This window comes from Phalacrocorax aristotelis, chromosome 6 (genome assembly GCF_949628215.1).
Source record: "Phalacrocorax aristotelis chromosome 6, bGulAri2.1, whole genome shotgun sequence".
Classification (NCBI taxonomy): domain Eukaryota; kingdom Metazoa; phylum Chordata; class Aves; order Suliformes; family Phalacrocoracidae; genus Phalacrocorax; species Phalacrocorax aristotelis.
This window is the reverse complement of record NC_134281.1, coordinates 31,662,770-31,689,713: the sequence shown is the minus strand read 5'-3', so window position 1 is coordinate 31,689,713 and position 26,944 is coordinate 31,662,770. Positions and strand designations below refer to the sequence as shown.

The following is a 26,944-nucleotide window of genomic DNA, read 5'->3' as shown; positions in this document are numbered from 1 at the left end:
ACAGCCTCAGAGTTAAGTTGTTGCCAGTTTTTTCATTCAACTCCCCGAACCTAAGCAAGCTGGAAAGTGCTTCCAACCAGAAGAATGAGACTGAAGTGAACAGGAAGAGTTCCTGGATACATCCTGAGGGAGAAGGGCCTGATATGCTGTTTTTCTGCCAGAGCAGTTTTCCAGGTTGTAAACAGATCTTTGTTCCAGAAGTTCAGACACATCTGACTAATCCTGCTGAAGACAGACTGTCACCCGCCCCTGCCACGAAGGATTATGATGGCCTTAAGACGCATCCAAATAGCACACACGAATATGCTGTTGGTCCTGCAAGGTAAGGGCTGTGCTCACACAGACGGCTTCTGTCTGAAGCAAAGCTAGGAGCCATGTGGTGCTGTGCTGCAGCCTCTGCTGAAACAGCAAGAGGATCTTTGCATCCTGCTCCATGGTGCAACGGGCACGTCCGCAGCTACTGAAGCTTTCTTTAGCAATTGGCAAACAGGCTGAGCTAATGGAAGGGGACTCTGCCTGGAAATCACATTTCTCCGTTACGGTATCTTCCCTAAATTTAATTTTAGGTGAATTTGGACAGGATGAACACACAGCTTATGAACAATAGTATGTTTCAACCATACACTTGCATTCAAACTACAAACACTTAGATACTTACAAAAATTAAAGAGATTTTTCAATTTGAAGATGTGGTAATTGAAAAAGATTTCTCTCCATTGAGTAATTGATGCCATTAGCCTCATGGACTTTAAAACCGCCTGCTGGTTAGACAGCCCCCACCCAAACCTCAGGATAGCAGCGGCTGCTGATCTGTTCTCCAATTACAAAGTCACAGAACAGCGTACTGCAAGGGTTCAGACTGACTGACAGCATATAATCGGCTGCATGTTTGGAGAGTGTTCTTTACCTCAAAGCAGAAGTCTTGTCCAAGGATACTGCTGTGAAGTGGTTTGACAAAGACTTTTTCTTCTGACCCGAGATCCAGGGCCTCCACAGCACTGCCAGGGCTCAGTAAAGACTCATGGGAACGGGACTCTTTCAGCTTTGGCAATCCACGTGACCTGTAGGAAAAGAAGGGGGAAAGGAAACATTATTTTTCTCACAACTACCAAAAGAGTTGGCAAGATCCCTGAGAAAGCTGCAACCTGTTCTGAATAAACATCAACAACTTCTACAATTAGTCTGTAAAACTTATGAAAATAACATGAGGCCAGTAATCCCAGAGTCCTAAGGAAATATCCATCTACACAAGCCCAGGAAGTCCATTTCCACTGACCTAGAAATTGTAGGTGCTGAGCCACCAGTGAAAGAACAGCAAACCAAAAAGTTCAGAACTTAATTGCTGAAATTTAAAGAAACCTCACAGATAGGTTTGGATATATTACTGAAAATATTTACTACTATCTAGATAACTAGATAAATGTTGGGTATTAACAGCAAAAAGCACACCAATCTCTAAATCTCTAAACCAATGCAGAATGATAGCTGCTCTCATTACAGCGGATGATCCCCTTGACAATACACTTGATTTTTCTTAACATACAAAGCCTTTACACTAAAGTCAAATATACAAATTATCTCACTTCACAGTGCTGAAGTCAGTTACCTACATTTAAATTTTACATTTTCTTCTTCAGCTGTTTCTTCCAGTTTCAACAGTTTCTAGTTTTTTTGATAGCTCCATTCTCTTTTAACTTCCCCTCACTAAGACATACTGCTTCTCTTTTTCAGTTGACTGGCCTGTAAATCCCCAAGCTCTACCAGAGCTGGCGCCTCCCAAATTCACAGCACCTCTTTATCGAGGCAGTCTTCTCTTTGTCCCTACCAGTTCTTGAACACTTCTCAAAGACACACCCCTCCCTCCACTATGCCGTAGCTTTTTGCAACCAGCAGCAACACTACAAAATGCGCTCTTACGCTTTCTGCATTCTCCCAATTCGATTTAATGCTACATTTGTGCACAGTAGGGAGCTCTGCTGTCAAACAGCACTGTCAAATGTCCTCAATTTATAGGTCACTGGCTTCACCTGTGCTCCTTCTAACTCCAAACTGACACCTGGACTACAAGCTTCTACAATGAAGTCATATGATACTTTAGGCACATCTAGCATTTCTACATCAAAAGGTAAACACTATGTGCGCACATGTTGTATTTTTCCCATAGTGGAACTCAGTCAAAGCCTTCACAGATGACCAACAAGGAGGAAGAGCACAAAGTCCCAGCTTAGCAGAAAACAAGCTGTTTACCTGGCAGGTCTAGATTTTGTTAAGGTACCAAAGCTCACGCTGGTCCCTATACCTGTTCGGTGATCCATGAAAGCATGTCCATAAATATGGCTGCACATCCAGCAAGTGTGACTAAGCACAAGGAGCAGATGTGAAAGTAGAAAGGCATCAATTGTCTATACATTATGCGGAGAAAAGCAATACTCTGAAACGATGCTTTCTCACCTGTGTTTACCCTCACAGTACTTCCTCTTGCATTTGATTACCAGTATCAAAGCTCAGTATCAAATGGCAAATGTTTAAAGAATGTATTTATGGAGGACTGAGAAGCACTGCTACTTGTACGGCTTCCTTAATTTTGAAAAATAAGCAGTTTTTCTATACCTCCCTCACATATCTTATGCAAAAAAAACCAAACCAAAAAATCCTCATATTTTGTAACCTTAGCAAAATCAAATCCCTCCTACCTTTGAACAATCCTACGGGGAAATAGAAAGGAAAAAAAAATCTGGAAAAGATGTCTTCAGTACTTCTCAGGCTGCTTAACAAAAACTTGGTATCACGAAGGATACATGTAAAACACCAAGCAGAGTTCATCTGACTGTTCTTTTGTACAAAATGAAATGCTGAAGGTATTCTAGTAGATTCACGTATGATAAGATTTATTAAACAGTAAGGAAGAACTTTGTTCCCATTTAATATACTGAATGACCTAAGTGCAGGCAGCAAAAACCTTTCATCAGAGGGATATTACAAAGAAACTGATTTCAAATGCAAAACAGCAGCACTGGTACAAATGTGTTGGCTGCACTGTGCATGCTTTGTTATAACAGGTTACAACAGCAGCTGTACCAACGCAAACCTAAAACCTCAGCCATGTATAATTGAACACTTGCTGCAGTTAAGGTAGGGCAAGTCTAAAATAAACACACCACAATACACCACTTTAATATAATCTCTGCAAAACCCTCTCTAATTTCTCCTCTCAAGAAAGCACTGCTGAGGTCACTTGGCTTCTGTCTCCATCCCAAACTCTCAGCAATTCCAGTCCTAACAAAGCACTTTGGTGCATGATGCAGGGGAGCTGGCCAAGAGCCTGCAGCCGACTCCCGCCTTAGCTCCTTGTAACAGAAGGAAAGCATGGAGTGGTCACAAAAGGGGGGGAAAAGAGGGGAAAGAAAAATAATTACCAAGTAAAGGAGAAAGAAAAAGAGATTTTACAAATCCCAGTTAAGCGGAGGCTGCACGTAGAGTAAGAGAAATCAAGCACACCTACATGAAACAATTGTACAGCCACTTAGCCGTGCATCCCCAAATCATAGCGGTGCCACATGTCTCAGCCCTTCCTTTTAAACTTCGCTCTCTGGGCTACATCTCAGACAATAAGTCCTGCCGGCAGAGGAAGAAAGGCACAAAAATCCAGGAGGAAATCTTCCTCAAGCCTTAGGTTACAAATTTCAGACGAGCATCATGCCAGGCAGATATGCTGGGCCAAGGCAAGAAGAAAAGCCACAGCCACACCGGTAAAGAAGTCTCTCTCCTTGTCGGCTCTGCTCCCATTAGGCCCTGCGGGTGACACGAAGAGGCTCTTGGGTGCGTGTTGCCATGGTGTGGTCTCCTGTAAGGGGATTAGGGGGGGCCGGCACAGGCAGCAGGCGCGGGGAGGCCACTCCGCAGATGTGGCAAAGGTGACCTTTCCAGAAAGAAAGAAGTCCTTCCTCTTCCTTTCCTACAAGTTTAACGAGACCCAGACATTAAAGGCAGCGGGAGAGAGCGAGGCATCTTCCGAGAATGCTTCTGAACCACCTTTGGGGACAGGTTGAGGGCAAAGGCAGGTACACACAACAATTCTACTCCATGCCGCCGCATCCCATCTTGCAAGTTAAATCTTTAAGTAGCACCTATTCTGTTTCATTGGTCTTCTAATTAGTTAGCTTTGAACATTGTTTTATTGCAGATCAGCTGGAGCACGGTTAGTTTTGTTGACTCAGGGTCCTAGGGCAGAGGAACTTCTATCTGTTTGAGCAACCCCTTGAAGTTACCAAATTTAAAACAGCTCAATAAACTGATTAAGTGGCTTAGAAATGGCACTTTGTCTTCCGTAAACACCACAGCAATGTTGTAAAGTTGTTGGTTAGATGCTACAGCATGTATTTACAAACACAAATACATGCATTTGTAAGCACCATGGTATATATTTCATCTATTGATAGACATGCAAAGCAAGTAATCAACTTGTGCCTAAATCAGCAGCATCCCAATCAATATAGGCAATAATTATACAGAAAAAATAATTCTCTGCTGCTTTAAAGCCTCGCCCGATACTCTGAAGCTGTAAGTGACAATGAAAGAAAATTGCCTGCTGGCTTCTCCTTTGCATAGATGCCACTAACTTACTTCCCAACGTCCAGCAGAGGGGCTGGATTAACAGGTTCTGTCCTCTAATAGGTAGGAAGCTACAGGTAAAATGCGTATTGCTTAGTCTCTGGTAGGAGAGAAGTAATCCCAGAGAAGCAGATTACTGTAAACAGAAGATCGAGCATGCAAAAGGTGGGGGAAGGGTTGTTTGTACAAATCTGTTAAACAGCTCCATTAACAACACAAATCCTGGTTTAAATTACAATTAACCTCCAATGATCAACTTTCTTCCTGCTGCTTTTTCTATCTACTACTGCACACAGCAAAAAGATTGTGAAGGAACGACACAGAATTCAGGGCACGTAGTTACCAACAGCACCAAACAATTCTTACATAGGTATTCTCCGTAACTGCTTTCCAATACGAAAAGCAGGTGGAGGAGCGTGTCAGGAAATATTTGAAACTTCTCACCTCTTTTCACGTGCTTTGGAGTACTGGTCTTCAGAGCTGCATAATTTCCTTCTAAATCAGAGCCCAGCCAATGCCCCAAACCACTGACCTGGCTGCAGCATGTGACTGCTACCAAAAAAGATCTCTTCAACAACACCATCTTGCTGGCCCAACCCCAAACTGACCCTCTCTCCTTGAACACCATAATTCAATTATTTTCCACTGTAGGAAGGTCTTGATCGTAAAGCCAGGAACTAGAGACGCCTGGCTTTCAGTGGCTGCCCATGGCATGCAGCAGCCTATTAGTCGATTTATAATCTACTGTCTGTAAGGCATGTAGGATAAAGGGTTAAAATCCTAATTGCTCTGGTTATGAAGCTCTCCTGCTGATTTTGACCTATTTAAAATCCAACCTACAAAGCACAAGAGACACTCAATTACTGAGCTTACCAGGGAGAACACTATATTTGCTTGGAAAACAAGCCTGCGGACACAAATAATCCAAAAGATAAAAAATAAATGTATGGAAACGAAGTACCAAGGAACAGAATCCCATAATCTGTTTCCTTTACCAAACTGGCATGAAGGCAAAGAATTCTGAAGAGATTTTTTTGTTCAGCCCAAGCACGCAGCTAAAGCCATGTCTCCACTGGTCTTAAGCGAAACTGTATGTCTGCATGCTTCAAATAATTCCAGCACAATACCCATGTGTTTAGAGACACTCCCCAAGATCAGAAAGTCGAATTCAATACTTAGCCACTCGCAAAGTCACAGGAGAGAGCTTGGACTGTAATGCAGTGAACTTTCTGCTCAGCGCTGCTATTCGAAATCCCAGCCCTGCTGAACCGGACCCAAACGTCGGCAACATCATCTGCAATACAGGTGCGCTCTACCTGCGCTGCAGCATCAAGTTTCCCCGCGCAAGTGTTCATTTTGTAGGCACCACACCCCGCTTCGTTTTCCAACTGCCAATTAGCAGAACATCCCATTACTTGGTCAACAATTCTACACGTCTAACCAGTTTTGTTATTAATATTTTTTTTTAAATCAGAAACTTAGGGTAACTTATTTAGATGCAAGTTTTACTTAGGGGCAATTAAATGCTGGCTTTTTCTGAGCATATTGCTTTAGCCTTCCATTGAGATTCTGGTCTTTACTTGCAAGGCCCTACCCAAAGCCTCATTGTTTGAATCCTGGATTTGCAAAGCCCTCCCCTGCCTGCGCGCTCTCCCTACAGATCACAGCTTGTCTAACAAACGCCTCATACCGTGCAGCCGAACAGGCTGCTGAATTTCACAGGGGTAGCGTTCTCCTCACTCTACTGTAACCACAGTCTCTGCTATTAACATTTCAAAATCTTTTGTTTTGCAGGACCAGAGATGCTTAACTAATTCAGTTTCATTTAACTGCTAAACAATTTATAGGTGAATGCTATGTGGAAGAGCCTGGGGTTTGCAGAAAAGCATCAGCCATTAAGAAGTATGTTTTTATAAAGGGGTCAAGCGAGCCTGCAGATGGGACAGAGCAGTGTAGCCCAAAGGTGACAACAGGCTTAATGTTGAGATCTTGTTCAGTTTTCACTGAAAAACAAAACAGCTGCATGAGGATCGAAAAAACTGGTTGAAAGAAATATGTTCACCAGACCGGGCGTGAGATGCCTCTCTGGAAACAAACCACTCCTCCCCTTTCCCCATACTCCAATATGCAGATAGAAACAGATAGGCTGAATGAATACAAGCTCTGAGTGAGTTAAGCCTTAATAATGCATTGTGTAACAGATTTTTATCCTCACATCTAAATCAGGGTAAGAATCACCCTCCTCTTTTTTGAAAGCTGTGATTAAATTAGAATGAACGAATATGAAAAACATGGCAAAATCTGCTTCTATTATTTATATGATCTGTGCTATTTTCATACTGCAAAGAAACCAGGAGGGAGGAGCGAGAACTTACCGAAAGTAGAAAAAGCTGTCGTTTGAGCAGCGATACCGTTTCACCATGAACCCCAGAGCCATGGCTACCCGCTTCCCTGCAACGTGCTGGAGCCCATTCTGAGCAAGCACACAACGGATCCCACGCTCATCTACCACTATCTGATAATGCCATAAAATGACTTTTAGTAAAGCAGGAGGATTCCCACGTGGCAGTAAATCCCAACAGGGCAAAACCCTCCCAGCTGTCCGCAGAGCTTTACTGCAGTCACTGAGACCATATGCAGCCAGTCTCAACCATCTTCACTCCCTCACCGTAAACAGAACTGGGGAGAGAACCATCGTTCCGCTTGGAAAAACTTTCAAATTCCTGGCCGCAAACTGAAAATATTAATTTGGTCTCTCCTTTTCCTTAAGTCTTTTCTCATGCTTTTTTACATATTTTATATATTACTGACACTGAGAAAATGTTAGAGACGAATGTGTGGCTTGAAGAGCTCAAAGAATGCAGTGGGAAACAGGCTAGAAAAGCTGTGAAAGATTATATGGTAACATGGTGCCAGATTGCCTCATGGCAAGAGCTGTCGATAACCTGGTGAGATGCCATACTGGCCACACGTCTGAAGAGCTTCATTCACATCTGGCGTGGGTCACAACCGAGCAGAGTCTAAGCGTTCTCATGTTAGTTCCTTGTGAAGACAAACCATGAGTTTTCAAGTAAAACAGACTGCCCAGCAAACAGCCTGAACCTGGAGTAATAGAAGTGATACTGACTCTCGAGAGGTTGTGGATTCATATAGGACACCTGGATGCTGACCCATGGTAGACTTGTTCCTGTGTGGGCACCACAGCTCTCTCCTCTCCCCATCCACTAACCCAGTCACACTGGAATGAAGTTTAAAAGCCAGAAAAAGTATGTTGGCCAATGGCTTTCTGCTGAAACAGAAAATCTGATTACGAAAAAATCTGCAACTTATCTCCATTACCCTTTCCTACAGCATTCCTGAACCCTTTCTATTTTAAATCAGCTCTGAACAGACAGCATCCAGGCTCTGCCACCATCTGGAACGGCATGCAGTGTTACAGTATCCCAAATCTTGATGTGCACCAGGAAAACTAATCATGAATTACTCCAGAATTCTGAAGATATTTATCTAGAAACATCTCCTGTTTCTTAACAGGACCCAAACACCTCAAAAACATGAGAAAAGCAACATGACAGCAGCCTCTATTTCCTTCTAATCCTTGCAGGGCTTTAATTTATAAAGCCATATGATACTTTCTTTGAAGGCAGGGCTCTTGTATTTGTCAGAGCAAGAAAAGGTAGACACTATCAGGCAACCTAGCCCTGAAAACCTGTATAACACCATGACATCACCTAGCATCACCTGCTTAAAATGGGAAAGGGTTGACTCACCGGGGTAGGACAGGAAAGTTTTTACTGCAACAGATCAAGACTCATACAAAAAGCAGGGAGAGCAGAAGGTGAGAGAATGGCAATTCCCTCTCATGAATTAAGAGTCAGCTGCTATGTGTTACCTTCCTTCACGCAGAAACAGTTGTCCCTGATTTCACCCATTGGAAAAATCCCAAGCAACACCATAATTCTAAACACAAATCAACCATCCTAGCCTCCTCTTTCCTTCAGCCCATCTCCTCCCAGTATACTAATCTGTTCCTCATCTTCAGTGCTTCATTCCCACATGGTTTCCAAGTTGTTTTTCCTGCTATTCTACCCACCCATTGCATTTTTCGGGCACCCTTAGATACAGAGAGAAACATATGGGAGGGAAGGGAGAAATTATTGGCAAGTTTCACTTTAAAGTGGAACTGAATTTTCTTTATAGTTTTATTTATAAAATACCATCAGAAAAGTAATATCTCTAACACTAAACTTTCAAAGTTGGTACATTCAATTGGTGCACCGTCTGATTGACCACAAATGCAAAGAGAACTCCATTAATCCTTCAATCTTTCCAACAAAAGGTAACTACAAGGTTGAGTAGTGCTGTTAAGTTCTTTTTGGAAAGAAAGCATATCAGAAATTTGTGACCCTCACCTGCAGCACGAGGCTTCAACCAGCTTGAGGTGAGGCTCCTGCTTTTGAACAGCAATACTCATTTGTGCAAAGATTTATCTCCAAATAAGCTTCAGCTCAGCTTGCTTTCCACACAGCTTGGCTACTCTGAGATGATCTCCCTTGCCTCCAAACTGTGCCCTCTGTTCACTTCAGCACACATACCTCTGGAAGGAGGAAGGTCACATGGACTGGTTATTGAAAATGCTTTACTCCATTAGAGCAAGCGACCGCATCAAGTCACAAAACCCCCAAAACATTGTCCCATGTCCGGCCTTACAGACGCAAGATGCATTGCTATAAGGCTACTGTAGCAGGCCAGATGAGGAGGGTAAGTAAAGAGCAACCACCGGCTTGTCCCTGTCTAACAGCCTGCACATCACCCGCTTGCCAGGGCTCTGTCCCTAAAACCTCTGCCTTGACTCTGCCACTGGAACTTCTCAATTTATTTGCTCCTGGATCCTCCTTTTTAAATCCATGCCAAGGAGACCTGAGAGGACTGACAGAACAGACCAGCTATGCTCAATGCCATCACTGCACACATTGGATTTTATGCTTTGCAAGCAATCGGAGAAAATCCACATTTCATTCAGGTCTAGTTAACAATTCATGCCCACACTAGCAGTGAGTAGAGGGGGATCTGGTTTTAAAGAGAAGGTGGCTTTGCTGTGTATAATATCACGTCCCAAACCAAAGTTGTGGGGATTAATTACAGCTAAATTTTTTGGCTTTTCCGGAACAACCCCATTTCCCTTACACTGCAAAAGGAAGCATCATCAGTCCACGTTCACCATGAGTACCAAGTTAAGGAAAGACAAATACATTATTTACAGCAAGACATTTTTGCATTACAAAACTTCAAGCAAAGCTGGTTGCAAACAATGGTAAAAATAACAGGTATTTTATCACACTGCAGCGTTATTTAATATGCTTGTGCTCACTGAGTTGCTTTTTACAACCATCTTGCAACTCCCTGAAAATAGTGATTTATAACAAAACTTGACTCAAAACAGACTGAGTGGACACTACTATGACTACAGGAGCAACATCATTCATATCATTAGTCATATTTGGTAAGCAGCAGTCTTTTCTGTTAATGTTAGGATGTAACAAGACCTCTAACATCCGAAGCCTTACTATCTCCATGATTTTATGATGCTGCTTTTCAGATGGAGAAGTCAGCACCGTTGATTAAAGCAGCACAGCATGACAGATACAACTAATGAATTCAACTCAGCTAAAGGAGAAGGGAAAATGCACTAAACAATGTAAAATCACAGAAGCCTGCCGTGGCCTTAAGTACAGGGCAACCTATTTTTCACTCAGTCTAGTTCTCCTGCTGGGCTACTGGGGAATGTAACACAGAGTAATGTTTAATGAAAACAGTCTAGAGACTTTACAAATAGTTAGGAAAAACTGTGTTTACAAGCTTTTGCTTGCCTCATATACAATTCATTCCCAGCCTAAATTGCCAGCCAGAAACTAAACAAGCAAGACCACACCAAGTGGGGCACTAAGATGGTCAGAAGTTACTGAGTTTTCCATATTCCTGAAAGAAAGGCCATCTGTTCATTGTAGTAATGCTGCAGTAACTATTCAATTGACTGACATTAGCAAGGATTCTTAAAGTACCTGAACTGCACCGTACGTCTCTGTGCTTCACCAGTGCTAGCTGAACTGATCTGCCTGTACCAGCATGATCCCTCATACTGGCCTGCGGATAAGTATTGCACGCATCAAGGCAAATTTCTCTAAAGCTGACCAATCCAGTGGTTTTGTATCGTGAAATTTGAAGCGTGCAGCTTATTTGAAACAGATGCAGAAAAGGGTAGTTGAATCCATATGCTTAACCTCAACTTTTCATCAGCTGTTAAAAGCTGTAATTTTTCAGTCCTGTGTCAGTGGTACAGAGTATACTAAATAACTTCTAACATACTCCAGTCAGCCCAAAACCCATCCATCTGCCAGTTTAACAGTTAAATCCCCTTCCTTGCTCTCATTCTGTGAGTGCATATGCATACTGTGTGTAGATTTTGCAGAATGCCTCTGGATGAGGAGAGATCCTTTTGGGAGAAGCACTGAACCCTACCTGTCATCAGCATTGCGGAGAGATGGGAGACGGAAACTTGTGTTCCTGTCCAGCTTTGACTGACTCTTTGTCCTCTTGATGGACCCTTTCAGACGTTTACTGAAGAAGCCCTAAAACAAGAAGTTGCAGAAGTGAAACACGGAAACTGATGCCAGTAATAAATCAATTAATGCACTGTCACTGAGTCCAAGCTCAGCAGTGATTCCTGGTGACGATTGCAGAACGTGCTGTACTGGGATTCCTCTCAGCCAGAAGAAAGGCAGGGCTAGACTGGTAACGACAGTTCCAGTATATGATAGCTTCAAATTGCAATAATTAGCACTGCTCACATTACAGGTGCATTTCAACAAATTCCAACTAATACAAGAGACCCAAACCCCCACAATTATAATTTAATAAGGAGTAGTCTTAGATATCAGTATTTCTTCCTACCCCCCCTTTACACACCATGTTTTTAATTCTTGGTCAGATTAAGAGTACAAGATGTCTTTTATTATGATCTTCTAATGCACCCACAGTTGTTCCCAGGTTGTCCTTTTTTATTTTGATATAGCAGGTAAGCCTTATAGTAATTTGTAATTTCAATAGTCTCAATAGCCAGAATTTAAAATTTCAAAAGATTTCACGTACTAGTGACTTTTGATACCAGTCCTGGTATTGCTTTGAAGCAAAACTCAACTCAAACAATCTACCTGTGATCTAAAAATACTAAACCTCCAAGTAACTTTTCTTATGAACTACAATTGTTCACCAAACAATTGCAGATGAAAGACATTGTTAGTTGGAGAGAGCCTCTGGGGATCATCTAGCCTGCCTCCTGCTCGATTTGGGTGTACTACCAGCACTAGGTCAGCCTAAGTCTCAAAAACCTTTGGTGACTGAGATTTTACCACCTCTCTGGGAAACTCAGTCCAGTGCTGCATTACCCTTCCAGTGAGAAAAATTCTCCTTGTGTTCAACAGAAACCTCCCAAGCAGCAGTTTGCAGCTGCTGCCTCATTATAGCATCTGCCACTACAGGGAAAAGTTTGGCTCCATCATCTTTGTAGCTCCCCTCTCCGTTGCAGCAGGCTGCCTTATATCATCCCATAGCCTTTTCCTTCCCAGATAAACAAGCCCTCAGCCTCTCCTCATAGTTCTCTCCTTGTACATAGTATCAAGAGCTACTGCTGTATTACCAGTAGCATAACGTAAGTACATCTGACCACTGACATACAAAGGGGTGCTTGCATCTGTACGTGTGCAGAAATCACAGACATATTTCAACACCCACATTTTGTTTTTCTCCTATAGCCCTTTAAATTACTTTGAGCATAATACGCATTTTAAATAAACCATATTGTGTCAAAATATTTCCAGGGCTTGCAGACATACGTGCATATACATTCTTTGGCATGATCAAAGCACATACAGAGGTTCTTAATCCAACAGGATTAAGCAACGTTTTACTGGCTGAATCTGTTCTGCTCCTTCAGAGAACAGCTGCGCAGAGCCACTGTACCCCATGCACTGCTGTCAGGAGATTTACCAAATGTGAGTGAAACCATGCTTGTTAAGAATATTATAGATTGTTTATAGGTTGGTAGAATTTGCTCAAAGTGAATGCTCTTTTGGCGCGGACTGAACCAGTAAGTCTACAGCCTTACTTTAGTAAAGGTCCGGTGACAGTGATAGCCAGCTAGGGCCAGGCCTCTCTCCCACCATCTGTGTTTTGCTAGGACAGAAGTTGAGTACAGCTAATTTTGGACACATTCGCAAGGTAAGCCTCCACAAGCTTGTCTGGGACAGGTGACAGATGTTGCCCACAGCTGCCTCCTGTAATACTGAAATCAGCAAATTGGAGACAAACAAGGTCTCCTGTTCTCTCCCATGCAGAACACTGACAAAGCAAGTGTGTTTTATTTGTTCCATGTGACTCAGCCAGGCTGAAGTATGAGACTTGTTCATCTCTCAGGCTCAAGAATTAAGCCATCACAACACAAAATGACTTTATCTGTAATCTTTAGTCTGAAAAATCTTACATCTTTTTCACCTCTTCAGGAAAAAAATGATGTTTATCTATGATTGGACAGGGTGTTACATAATTTAATCCAGGCTCCCTTTCCCCCAAAAGGTGGTCTTTTGAGGTCCCTTCCAACCTGTGCTTGCTCTATGATTCTACAGTATTCAAAGGAAGGGGCTATCAGCCTCCTCTCATCAGTGGCTGCCAGGTTAACTGTTGGAAAAGAAGTTGCTTCTGAACAGCAAAGCCCCCATTTGGTCAGGTGCAAGACATACACCACAAGCATCTCGAAACCAATTTTCTAGTCTCAGATTTGGCTTTCTCTTCCCATACTTTCAGTGCTCCTTTTAAAACAAAATGTATCCTCCTCCTTTTAAACAAGTACACACTTCAATTCCCCTCTACCATTCCTCATTCTGTTGTTCTTGGTCCCTTTATATTCAGTTAGTCCCTCTTCTTCCACAAAATTCACTCCTGTATCCCAGCTCTGCTTGAAACTGCACAATTCCCTTATCTGTAGACATTGGTAGGTAGGTTCTGTTCTCACACTCGTTCTCACTCTGCTTCTTTTGATGAATGGCCAAGTGAGTCCTGCTCAGCTGTCAAATGTTAAAAAAAAATATTCAACCAAATCCACAGTTCCTCAGGCCCACACCCATGACATCTTCAGCAAACACATACAGCAAGATGGCCTGTCTCCACTCTTCCACTGCGATTTGGATGGTGATATATTACTGAAAGCCTATCCATACCGGATGATGGCTGTAGGATCTTTCTAGCACATGCAGATCATCCTCTCCCAAATACTTGTGTAGGAAACAACCTGCTCACACACACCAGAGCCTGACACATGCCTGTCCATGGGCAGCACAGAGCAATTGGGATGCTCTGTGGGATGGTGCTACAGGGGACAAAGGAAGAGGAAACCTGTTCTCTGCATCTGAAGGGAGTGCTACACTTTAGGCTGCCCTTCAATTTCTGAGGCTTGCCAGCCAGCAGGCTCCTCAGGGGTGAAAGCTGCTATATCTCCTGAAATAAGAAATAAAGTGGAAAAGAAAAGGCTTGATATCTAGATACTGCAACACCCTCTGCGCCCCAAATCTACATAGCGTGCTGCAGGAAAAGGTACTGTCAAAAGGGAAGCAGTGTTTTTAGCTGTGTGCGCCACTCAAACTCTACCCATGTACCTGCACTTGTCTTGGTCTTGGTATTGAAAAAGTGCCTTTGGAAAAAACCCGTGATCAATACAGGCTCTTGGGCTTCTCTTGGGGCTAATTGCTGCAGTTCAAGCAGAGAACGCATAGCACTTTCAAAGGCACTTTCATATATTCTGACCTCTCAGCATAAAAGGTAACAAACCCAACTACACTGATTCAGATCTGGTGGACCCTGGCTTCATTCCAGTACCTCTCAAGCTACTCAAATTGCAAACACAAAAACCCGTGGTTTTTTCCCCTTAAGGGCAAGGAAGACAAAGCTGATCCAATTCAGCAGGGATCCAAAAGTAGTTATATTGAATCATTCCAAATCCCACTCAGAAAGGGACCGTGAATATTCAGTTTTGTGTGCATGCACAAATTTAAATTAGCATTGCTTTAACATTAGTGAAATATGTTATTGGTTTAATTGAACATAATCCATTCCGTAATGAAATAAATATGCTATCTGGGGTTGAATAAGGCTATCCAGAGTTGACTGTACCACAAAAAAAATAATATTAGGGTAAGAACATACTTAAGGATAAAAATTACTCAAACAAAGACTGTACTTATTGGTCACCATCAAAAGACCTGAAAACATTTGCAATATTTGCTCTCTGCACTTTGCCGGCAGTTCATGTAGGACCAGTGCTTACAGATGGACAACCTGGGAGCAGCATGAAAAATTCACTCATGCCAGAAGTGAGCAGAGCTTTTTGACTTCCATTTGCCAAAGAAAATACTTTTAAATACTGAATGCAGACATAAAAAAGAAGTAGTGATGAAAAATAAACTTCTATCTGCAACAATACCACCTAATGGAAAGGTTTTTTTCCTCTTCCTTTACCTTCTTTAGAGAAAAAATCCCTGCCAATGCTAATAACTGTAGCTTGTACCATTAAAAATGCAAAAAACTCCTTACTTCTTATTGTCTATGTATTTCTCTTAAATACTTATTTCAACACAAAATACACTGCTTTTTCTTTCTTTTACCTAAATGTAACAAAGTGTCTGAGCTTTAAGAGTCATCATGGAACATTTTTTTAAAAGTGGGAATTTTACTGCTTAGACACACACCCTCCAACAAAAAGACATAAATTTATTACCCAAACTGTCAGAAATTATGAGACTATGCTCTTAACAGAAAAAGTACAAAATATTTAGTAGGATAAATTAGCTAGGATGCAATCTGAAAAGATCAGTACTGAGTAAACATAGTGTTTTAAGGAGTCCAGAGAGAGAGTAACTGTAGTAGAATTGTGCCTTAATCCCTCAAGAGACAGATTTGATAGTCCACACCTAATGCAGCAAAGCTTAGTACAAATTCCCCTCAGAGCCACAGGTTTAGGTGAACGGGCGGAGAGAGAGTACAAGCACACGCGCAATCAGGCCTGTGGTTCAGAGCAGGTTCACCATCTCAGCCAAAAGCATCAAACACTGGGGCAAGAAATCCAATGATACAACATCTAAAAATAGTTCAACCCCACTGAGAATTCTATTAATCTCATTTGGAAGTTAAGCAACTCATCTCTCTCACTCTGCCAAGAAGAAATTGCCACAGGAGAAGTGATAATTTCAGCAGGCTTTTGTAACTTCCCTCCATAGCTGCACAGGGAATGCATAGAAACTCTGACCCCCAAGTATTTTAAACTCAGGGATGGTGGTTGTTCAGGGCAGCTTTGGCTTTGGGAAATGCTCACTCCATGCCAGATGACAACTGTCTGCCTGTCCTTAATCTCAGGAGAACAGCACATGAACGGTCCAACGTATTCAAAAACAGCCTGAGTATGGAGTACTCAACTCTTCGACTATTGCTCCCTGTAGACACACTGATTCTTCACTTTGGAGAGAACAGCCCATGCATAATAAATAACGATTGTCTTTGCTGTTTTGAAAGTGAAAGGTTAATTCAGCCATGAACTAATAAAACTATATATCTAACTATTACATTAATTATCCATTGATAAAATGCAACATTATTAGTGGAAGTTTCAAAGCACAAAAACCAGGGTAAAATGGGTGACAATAAAGGTTTATCTTATATACAGTGCTGTGGTTTGCAGCTCTGCTACCTACGTTAGGTATTTCTGAGAACAAACACATTGGCTTTTGGAGGCTTGCAATGAACATCTGTAATTCTCGATGAGGAGCACTAATGCATTATTAATAACAGCAGGTGGGTAACTTCATTTACAGAACGATGAGACTTGTTCTCTCTGAGGGGAAGGTTTGGATGTGTATAAAGATAACACCCGAGTGACTATGGGTGGCAGCGGAACTGCCTCCTGACTACCGTGCATTGTTAGCACACGAAGCATTTTATTTCTTAAGTTGCTTACAAGCAGCTATCTGGAAAAAAAATTGTAGCCAAGTGAAATGCTCTCCAGTGCCAGTAATGCTGTAAAGCTGTGGGAAGCAAAGAAGCAGGGGAAGATAGCCAGGTCATAAAACAGAAATATACACTAGCAGGATATTCCCGGGATTAGGAGCAAACATGGTGAAGTTTACAATCCCATGTAGACCAACAAAACCCCAGTGCAACTAGCAAGGAGGCAGAGAAGTTTGCTTATCAGCTCAGTAACACTCGTTATTAAAATATTAGCAGTGACTACCTTTGAAAAGGCTCTCAGCCACTCACACAGTAGAAAAGCAGATGAAAACAAATATGTGTACACCTTGGTGGTAATATAAAGAACAAGACAGTGATTACAACAGTCAAATTCCACCATGAACTCATCCCAAAAGCCTGGCACTATGTCACTGAAGAGGTGGTTTGTCCACTGGCAGAAAACAATGGAAAACATGTTTGAATGTATAAACAAAGGATAAAGCACAATAAAAGTGAAGTGGTATTAGGTAAATCTGCCATAGCTTTCACAGTAATGCACCACTCTCTTCTGATATTCTCATCTCAGCAAGAAAACTAGAACAAAACTAAACTCCAGAAGTATAAACTGATTAAAGTCAGACAAGAGGGGGATTTAAAAATGATATGTTTTAAAGACCAACTATTTATTTTAGAAACAAAAGCAAGAAGGGATTATAGATGTATAAAACAAATAGAACGGAAATTAACTAAGCTCCCTATGCACCCTGTTACATAAGAAAACCAAGGGGCAATTTAACAGGAGAGGCAGCACATTTAACTGATTGTCAGGAGACTTTTCTAATGCTATCTATAAATCAGCCCACAGAATTCTCTACCACAAGATATTATACAAATTTTTTTCAGCAAGATTAAAAAAGGATTATGTGTTTATATAAGGAATAACAACATATGTAGCTGCATTAGTCAGGTTTAAAAATAACAAGAGTGAGCAATTATCATGCTTCAGGACACAAGCTGATCAACAGCAAGGAACAGGAAGATATTCTTCCCCTGATGGGACAGCACTGCAGATTTGGCCAGGTTAACAATTTCAACTTTCCAGTGAAAAATTGTCTATAGCCACAGGCGGGATGCAGAATAGGATGAAAAAGTTTAAGTGGCTAAACCATGACAAACAATAATAAGAAAACAAGGAAATGGAGAGGATACCGCAACAGGGATACCTTAATAATACAGCCATTAATACAATGTATCATAAGATTGCATGTACTCTGCTTGATATGCAGTCAAAAGTACTAAAGGAATCAAATCCCAAGTCACTGGAAATCATATTTAAAAATTCATGAAGAAACAAGAGCTACCAGATAGCTGGGGAGAGCTATGTCAGCTTTTCAGATCCCAGTTCAGCACAGTTTTCAGCATGGACATGACTGGGAGCAGAGCCTGGCTGCTGAGGCTGGCTGCCGTCATCGGAGCTGCCCACATCAGGCAGTAGCATGAGAAAAGAGCATCCTTAAAAGCCCATATCCAGGAGTTAAGGAATAAAGGTCAGAAGTCTGTCTAGAGAACAACAAAACAACAGTGATAAACAATAAATATTATACGAATCAGGTCACCTGAGTCTACCAGGATGTTTAATCAAACAATGGTTTGTCAACACATTGGCTGCAGTTGGTGAAGTATGTGGAGAAGTGATGGTCTCGAACCTACCCCACCACATTTCAAGTGGCTGCATTTTTGTCTTTCCCTCATGTCAGGAAGGAGGCAATAACTTTCGTGATCCTGACTCTTTAGTCCCCTGGCACACGGCCAGTAAAAGCAGCCCAAGCAGCCCAAACTTCAGATAACCCTTTGATAATACAACACACATACTAATTAGAAAAATTAATGGAAGTGAACTCTGTCAAAGCTAGCAACACAAACCCGAGAACTGGCTGCAGGAATATCTAAGAAGAGTAATTACGACAAGTGATAAGGTATCAAGGTAGAGGAAAGGGTCCAATGGGATGTGGTGGGGATAGTGGCATGGCTGCTTCTGTTTAACATCTTTGTTAATGATCTGGAAGAAAAGTTAAACAGCACATTAATTACACTGAGCTATATTAAATTAGGAGGTTAAGCGAGGGCCAGGGAGGACAGAAATACTACAAAGGGTTGTGAGCAATTAGAAACTGATAACACACATTCCTGTGAACTTTAGTACCAGAACTTGGAGAATCAATTGAAGGGAATTAAAAACAGAAGAGCAAGAAAAGTGATAAAAGAGCCAGAAGGACTGATTTGCAGAGGATGCATTAATTAGACTCTGCATAACTTGACTAAGCCATGATTTGGATGTGAAGAACAGAATGAGTCGGTACACATTTAAATACTGTTAAGCCAAGGACGACTGGAATATGACCGGTGTTTAAAGCGATATACTTTCACAGTTCCCCTACATTAATTGCAGGGGAATTAGATGAGGTCAAGTTTACACCAAACACAAGAATAATGTTCCTGCTGTTGAGGTCTACCAGACGGTGTCATGGACTGGATATACTCGTTATCTGACTCAACGCTAAAATTTGACCTAATGAACAAATCCGCTGTGGCAGAATGATATTGTGAAGGTTATAGAGCCTAAGAATGGTGTTACCACCAAAGACAGGCATGGATGAGAACTTGGCGAGCATCCTGGAGATAGCCAATCACCCATTTATGCCTTCCAACACAAAATCCACGGAATAGCCAGCACACCTAAGCCATCACATCACAGGCAAATGATAAAAAATTAAAGCAGAGTCAAACAAACATGTTATGGTGAGAAAAGAGTGGAAAGTGGAAGAAAAAATGTTAATCTTACAATAGGGAGGACAGATTTTAGAACAGACAGTTTTTCATTAAGGATGCCACAATGCCTCACATTAATGTACATCAACAATTCCATCTCTGCATTGGTGCTGGTGCAGAATTAAAAATATGTATTTGTATGCCATCAGGTCACATGGCCAGAAAAGATTAGACTTGTCCTAACCCAGCAGCATGTCGGTAGCGGAGCAGTGCTCTGGAGAAGCAACAATCTTGCTGACTGCATAAAAGATGAGGCTGGGCAGCCGCGAGATCTCATCAAGCTTTGACCTTCACTTAAGCTGGCTGCATTGTCTTCTGTTCCATTTAGCAGTACTCTTAAAGAGCAAAGAGGCAGACAATATTTCTATAGATCCAATTGTACTCTCGACCAGAAACAAACCAAGGAAGGCAATCTGTAAGTACCAGTCTTCCCATCACATTCAGACAGGGTTCCTATAAAAATAATTTTCTTTACTTCAAAGATTGTGTTCTGGCTTTCCTATCTCATTTGCACCTCTTTCCCTTTTTCTTGTCTTTTTTCCCTAATAGCTAGCAGATATGGATGAATCATATGTTATTTATAATAACAACTCACTAACAACCCTACCCCAAAGAAACAAAAATTGGAGAGCATAATGCGAGTCTGAAAAGGGGTTTAGCAATTCCTCTCTACCCTGCCAATAGAGGAGGTTTGAAGATTTTTATAATCTTATATTTACCCTGGTCCCTCAATTCCAATAGCCGAGAAATGAGAAAATATGGTAGCTTGCCGCAGTGCTACCGGGACAGTGCAACAGCAGGGAACGGGATGCACTGAGACTGAGACACTCTGCCAGGACATAGTGTGTGTGGGAAGGGAAAAGCTGGTTTCTCGCCCGCCTATGCGTCATGATGCCTACTTCTAGCCAGTTCCGTCTGCCTTCCTATTTGCTCAGTCAAATAATTATTAACAATATGACTCTTACTATATATGCGTATCTATAAAAGGCACACATCTGTCTATATGTAAGAAGACACACACTTCCTCACCTCAATTTTCCTACCTTTCATGCCCTTCCGTTCTTTCTCAATATTCCTCCCAGATATGCTTGGAAATTGTCAAAGGGCAAGTAACACAACTGAACCTAGATGGAGACTAATGTTTTACCTGCAGACAATAATATTTGGAGAAACGGGGAAGAAAAAGAAAGGACAAGCACCAATGGTGCTTATCTCTGTGTGTATGCCTTCTGCTGTGCAATGTAAGCATCAGCAGAATCCACTTATCCCCCTTGGTGAGAGATAACCAGAACAAACATGTCCTACATGCCGGTCTGTGTAGTGGTTAGTCCTGAGTAAGAGTGTAAACTACTGAAATTCTACTTTTCAGAAAATAGTATGTCTTTTCCTCCAGTGCACGTGCAGGAGGTAGGAAGGCAAGTTTCCTGAACTTTGCATGTCAGCCCCTTAAAAATAAATCCTTCATTGACCACTGCCACTGAAGAGACTACTTAAAAAATGTCTTGTCAAGGAAATGTTCGCTTAAAGGCCATTATGCTGTTATGAATCAAAATTCCAGATGCTAAACAAATGCCAATTAGTAGTATTAAAAAAACAGATGCCTTGTTCTGAGTGAGTACCACTGCCTGGCGTTTGAAAGGAAAAAAAACTGCACAGAACATGCTGGAAGCCACTGTCCTATTGAGAAGACAGCTTTTAAATAGCTTTCTGAGAGGCAAACTTAAAAAGCTGTAAAAGCAACTTATTATGAAAGTCTCAGCATAATTTTCCATCAGTATGGAAGAAGGTTAAGCTGTCCCCTGCCTTAAACTGCTTTCTGTCAGAAATCCAAGCAGTGAGTAGAAGAGGTATGGCACAGAGTCAGGTCCACAGAAAGAGTAACTGAGACAGCACTACACTGCGGCTGCCTATAGCCCTCTGACCGATACTGTAGGTGTCAATGTTTTGGAAAAACGATAACACAAGTTCTCTTAATCTCCTTTATATGTACAATAAATCCCTGTCAAATAAAGATGACCTCACGCACACAAATTTAAAGCCATTATAGGCACCCCTTACATCCTTCATTTGAAGCTCTTCTCAGATCACTGATCTGAGATTTCCATGAGACACACAAGTCATCTTACCTACTTCTGAGAGCTGGGAAATTCTTAATATAAATCAAAGGAAGAAACATGATTCTTCCCTATCTTATCATCCACCTATTAGACGTGTGCCAATCCACAAAGTTAACAGGGTATTTTATTTCTGTAGTTTTGGCTTGAGCTCATCTGTATTCTTAAGCAATCTGACTTCTAATTGCAGCTTGCGCTTTTAAACAGATCAGAAGTTGGCATGTTTTAAAACAGGGTGATCTCAGCCCCCACCTGCACTGCAACCTGTTAAGGAGTAACAGCATACAAATGGGTTATTCAGAGCAAAACCTACAAAGCCAGAAGCCTTTTCCTATCAGAAAGACAGGAGGGTGCATTATGCTCCTGGGTATACAGGTGGCCAGGCAGACAAAGCAGCATAATACCAGCTACACGTGGCACAAATAGCTTCTAGTTTTTTTTGCTGGTTTATGCCCAAGAAAGGCAGCCATGTACTGCGTCCTGAGCCTATTTGCCAGAGTCCTAAAAGCCCAATACACTGCCAAGGGAAATGAGAAACATTCTGCAAGGTTTTTGTTTTGAAAAGGAGCAGGAGCTAAGAAGTATTAGAGTACTATTAGAGAAACATTAAAACATTACTTAAAAGATAGGATCAACACTAAAAAACTACAAAAATGAGGAACAAAGAAAAAAGGAGGCATATAAAAGGAACGATACAGGTAGTAATCAAACACTTCTGATATGTAGCTTGCAGCTGTTAGACAAAGACTATGACAACACATGTATGCATCTACAGTCTAGGGCAATTACTTATAGATGAAGACACAGACAACAGAGAATTTCTTATAAATGAAGACAGGAAAAGGTAGAACTTTTGAAGGCTCTCAGAGTTCAGAAATCTTCCTGGAACTATGTGGACCATGGGCTCAGCATAAAAATCTCAGATATAACAGAATATTCTTGTCACAACTTCACATGCAACTAGACCAAGACCCTATTTTCCCCCCAAGTGCCACCCAGAAAACAGGTCACTGAAGTGACAGAGGACAGTTCATAGAATCACAGAATAGCTGAGGTGGGGAGGCACCTCTGGAGACTGTCTAGTCCAACCTCCCTGCTCAAAGCAGGGTAAGCTAGAGCAAGATGCTTAGTACCGTGTGTCCAGCCTGCTTTTGAATATACCTCCAAGGATGGAGACTCCGCAACCTCTCCAGACAACCTGTTCCAGCGTTTGATCACCCTCAGAGCGAAAAAAGGTTTTTCTTACGTTTAAATGGAATTTCTTGAATTTCAGTTTGAGCTCACTGCCTCTTGTTCTCTTGTCTTTATTCCCTCCCATCAGGTATTTATACGCATTGCTAAGATTTCCCTCTGATCTTTCTCTTCTCAAGGCTAATATCTGCTTTAACTGCTACTTCAGATATTTTTTCAACTAGAGGAAAATGTGATTCATGGTCTTTCAACAGACATTAGAAGTTCAAGTTTTGTTCTGACAAGAAAGCATTTACAAAAGAAATATTCTTCACAATGAGGATAGTCAAACATCAGAACAGGTTGTCAAGCAAGGCCATGCAAACTGCATCCTTGGAGGTTTTCAACACCCTACTGGAAAATGCCCTGAGCAACCTCAGAAAATTTGGTCCAGCTTTGAAGCAGGGGTAGATCAGAGACTTCTGAAGGTCCCTTCCAATCTATAGTATTCTATCACTCTGAAAAGGGACCAAGTATGGACACCTAGTATATTCACTGCTTCCTTGGTCCCCTTTTCGATTCCAATAAATCACATGCTTACAGGTTGCTTTAAACACCATATATTCCATATACTCTGACCAACCTCAATCTAGCTTATAATTTAAATAGCTCATTAAATCCTTGGCTTTTTTTTTTTTAATTTAAAAAATGACACTATGTAGAATTTAATCAAAAAGCAAGTTTCACACACGTTCGGATCTAAAGTGAGCTAAGAAGTGTGCTTAAAAGGGATGAATGCTATCTAAAGCAAAGCAAGAACATATACACTAAGGTACAGAAATGGTACTCATGTCCAAAGAGAATACACAAAGAAACAATATTCACTAGATAATTCTCCTGGTTTTCCTCAGGTTTTAAAGTAGGCAGATTACTTGCCAAAAATAAAGAAGGTTATGAAAATATTTGCAATATTCAAGTTAGATATTTTAAAACATGAACAAATATTGATAAAAAATTACCAAGCACCTCATTTTAACTCAAAGCATTTGCCCTCGGTCTAATAATAGAAAGGCCTTTGTGCTCTTGGATACGCTGACCAAAGACTGACACAAGCAAGAAAATCCAGACTCTAGCTGAAAAAGCCTCATGCAGATTCACAGCCAACCGAACTCGCGACAAAAACTGAAGAGCTAAAGAGCAATTAACACACCTGCAGGTATTTCATCAGCCTCCAAGTAAATTATAAAGCCATTGCAATTTTCTATGTACTTTACTGGCATGAGGGAAAAATAACATGCTACCACCAAGCTTTAGCTTGGTGTTCCCTTAGGAACTTCTTCCTATTCAAATTGAATATGTAAAGCGATCCCTGGCGGCAACTTCAAAAGTATTTATATAGGTCGCTGCCCACATTAACATTGATGTTTCACTATTTGCAACTTCAGATCAAACCAGGGAAAAGAAGCAAGTTACAAATCCACCAGAAATCTCATTGATAATACTTGACAGTTAATAGCAATACCTCCTGGTCAACTAGAAATATTAACTAGTCTCTTTTTTTCAGAGCTATACACTGTGATATTTTAATCTCCTCCTCCTACTCAATGAGAAAAATTCCTCCTTTGCAGGAAAGGCACACTTACTGGCACTTTGAAAGGAGAAGTATTCGAAGTATCCATGGAGTTGGTTTTCTCAGAGGTGCTGGTCCCGGAGATGCTCCGTCTGCGAGGAGATCTCTCTGCTGGGACCTCTAAGGAAAAGAGGAAAAAGAAGGTGAATGGGTGCCGGGAGGTGGGGAATAGTCAGGTTTTATGCTCTATAGGACTGACGCTACAGCAAAGTTTCAAGTGCATTACTAAACTGATGAATTACACTCACCTATTTTTCTACATCTTTCTTACTTACTAAATTACAACTGCATTTCCACGGACAGATTCAAGGTTCTGAATCTGACTTGATTGTAGGCAATACGCAATTAAAATAAAAAATGCTGGTAAAGATCAATAGCTAAACATATTTAGTATTTTATTACTGTTTCTGAGATAGTGTTCAGATAACTTTTTTTTTTTTTAACATAAGCAATGCCGTAATTAACAGATAACTAAAATCAAGACACAGGAAAGCTCATTTTTAGTCACAGCTGAATGCAATTTCACAAAGGTCAAAGTTCGGTCTTATATGATCACACTACTTGCTCAAACCATGCAACCAGCAGAAGACTCCTAACTGCCCAGCTAATATGACATATATATCTCTGCAGATAAAAAAAAAATAGGTCAACTTCTCCTCATTCTGGCAACATGACCTTACTAAGATATGACTTTGGCATCTTAAATCCAGGCAGGCTGATCTGACGAGCACAAATATTCATAAAAAATGCACTTATATCTTTTTCTAGTACAAATACTAGAATAATAGCATAATAAAGTACACATAGTATTAACAATCTCTACACAAAAATACATATATACTGTACGTATATGCATTTTTATATATAGCTAGATAAACATACATATACATACAGATACCTTTATCACAACTGCTGCCCATCTCCAGCTCAATTGCCAGACTTAAACGAATCCAGCTTCACAAAACACCTCCCAACATGGGGAGGGAAAAAATCACTTCTTAGCAGAAAGTCCATTGTTATCTTCTGAATCTTAAAGAAAAGGAGTAAGCCGTGACTCCAGACAGTGACATTCTGACTCCTGCCGTTTTCCTTTCAAGAGACAGATGCAGCTTAAACTTCCATTTCTGGCCGCCTGGCCCTGGGGATCCGTGCTACTTCCACTTAAGAGAAAGCTGGGTCTCTCCGTTCCCCCTCCCTTCCCACAGCTTGCAGAGAGCGAGCGAGCATGTGAAAAAGAAACACACAGGACTGCAGCTATTCAATCAATCGCTCCGACTGCACATCCTCATTAGTTACTTTCAGGCTATTAACAGACGCCCAACTGCCGGCTTCCCTCCGCTACAGAAAATTTCACTGTATATCCTGATTCACAGCAGCAAAAAAGGTTTACAGAGATAGACAGCCAGCTGGTGCCACGAGAGCAGTGTTCTCCTCAACATAACCGAAGGAAAAAAATGCGAAAAGCCTTCTTCAGGGATAACATTACTTGTGATGCCTTTGCATACTGGATTTTGATTTCACCAGAGTTATAATACGTATCTCCCATGGATGCTTGAAGAACGACAAAATGGAGCACACTGAACGAGAGGCTAAGAAATCTGGACCCTGCAGTATTAGTGTCTCACACTGTAGATATTTATCTTTTAAAACACCAAACCGCTAACATTCAGCCTCTCAGTCTGCTTTTAACCATTGATGGGGAAAAAACTGCTAAGAGGGAGAACAGCCTCTTAAACTGGGCAAACAATTCTTAACACACAATGTAAGCTACCATGGGAAAATGGGCAGGGCACAGCCGCTCGCTGCCGACCATGAGGATGATGCACAAGCCCTGCTTGCACTGACCAAGTAAATCATGGTCTGTCAAAGCTCGCAATAACTGCAATAGAGCAATACTGTTTCGGGGAGATTTCTTGTTCGGCTGATGAGCAGCATCGGGCATTTTTGCTTACAGCTAAGAAGTCATCACCTGTTCCAGTGCTGGAGGGTAAGCCCCTGTCAGGGCACCTTTAGAGAACAAAGCGCTTGGAGCAGGGCCAGTGCTAGACCAAGGTTTTTGAATAACAGTCAGTCCCACCGCCTCAGGAGCCTTTGCAGAGGTTGCTAGTTTTATCTGAAGATGCACTCTTTTATATCACTGCATCCTCCCCCTGCCTCTACGAAGGGAAACTTATTTTCTGCAGCACCTGTAAGTACTAACTCTCCCAGAGAGAGCTGTATTACGTAGGATTTTTACGATTGCTTCTGCTGTTCTCACTGTAAATGTAATGCAAGCAAATGGGAGTGATATATTCACTTGGAACTGGGGTCTAAGGCGAGCACCTTTTATTTTACATCACATAGTAATGCGTAACGTAATAGGTTTGGCGTTCTCCACTTCTCAAACACAGGAAATCACATCAAAGCTGCTTCAGTCATTTAACACAGTCTGTTAACTTCGCTGAGTCATAAATGAAAGCAGGAGCCTGAATTCCCTACTATTTTCAACAATAAGTTCTGCAGGAGGGACAGTTTAGGAAAAAGTTTAAGTTTAAACCAAATA

At 41.4% G+C, this 26,944-nt stretch overlaps 1 protein-coding gene across 5 annotated transcripts in view; it reads right to left on the bottom strand.

Annotated features, from left to right (window-relative positions):
- RASAL2 (RAS protein activator like 2) overlaps window positions 1-26,944 on the bottom strand; it is a 186,827-nt gene that overhangs the window by 26,651 nt on the left and 133,232 nt on the right. For all 5 annotated transcript variants that reach the window (XM_075096862.1, XM_075096863.1, XM_075096859.1 and 2 more), the window contains exons 4-6: window positions 24,416-24,522; window positions 11,131-11,240; window positions 908-1,061 (exon numbers count right to left, since the gene is read on the bottom strand). In XM_075096862.1, the coding sequence (XP_074952963.1) occupies window positions 908-1,061; window positions 11,131-11,240; window positions 24,416-24,522 (371 nt within the window). The remainder of the gene's footprint in view (window positions 1-907; window positions 1,062-11,130; window positions 11,241-24,415; window positions 24,523-26,944) is intronic.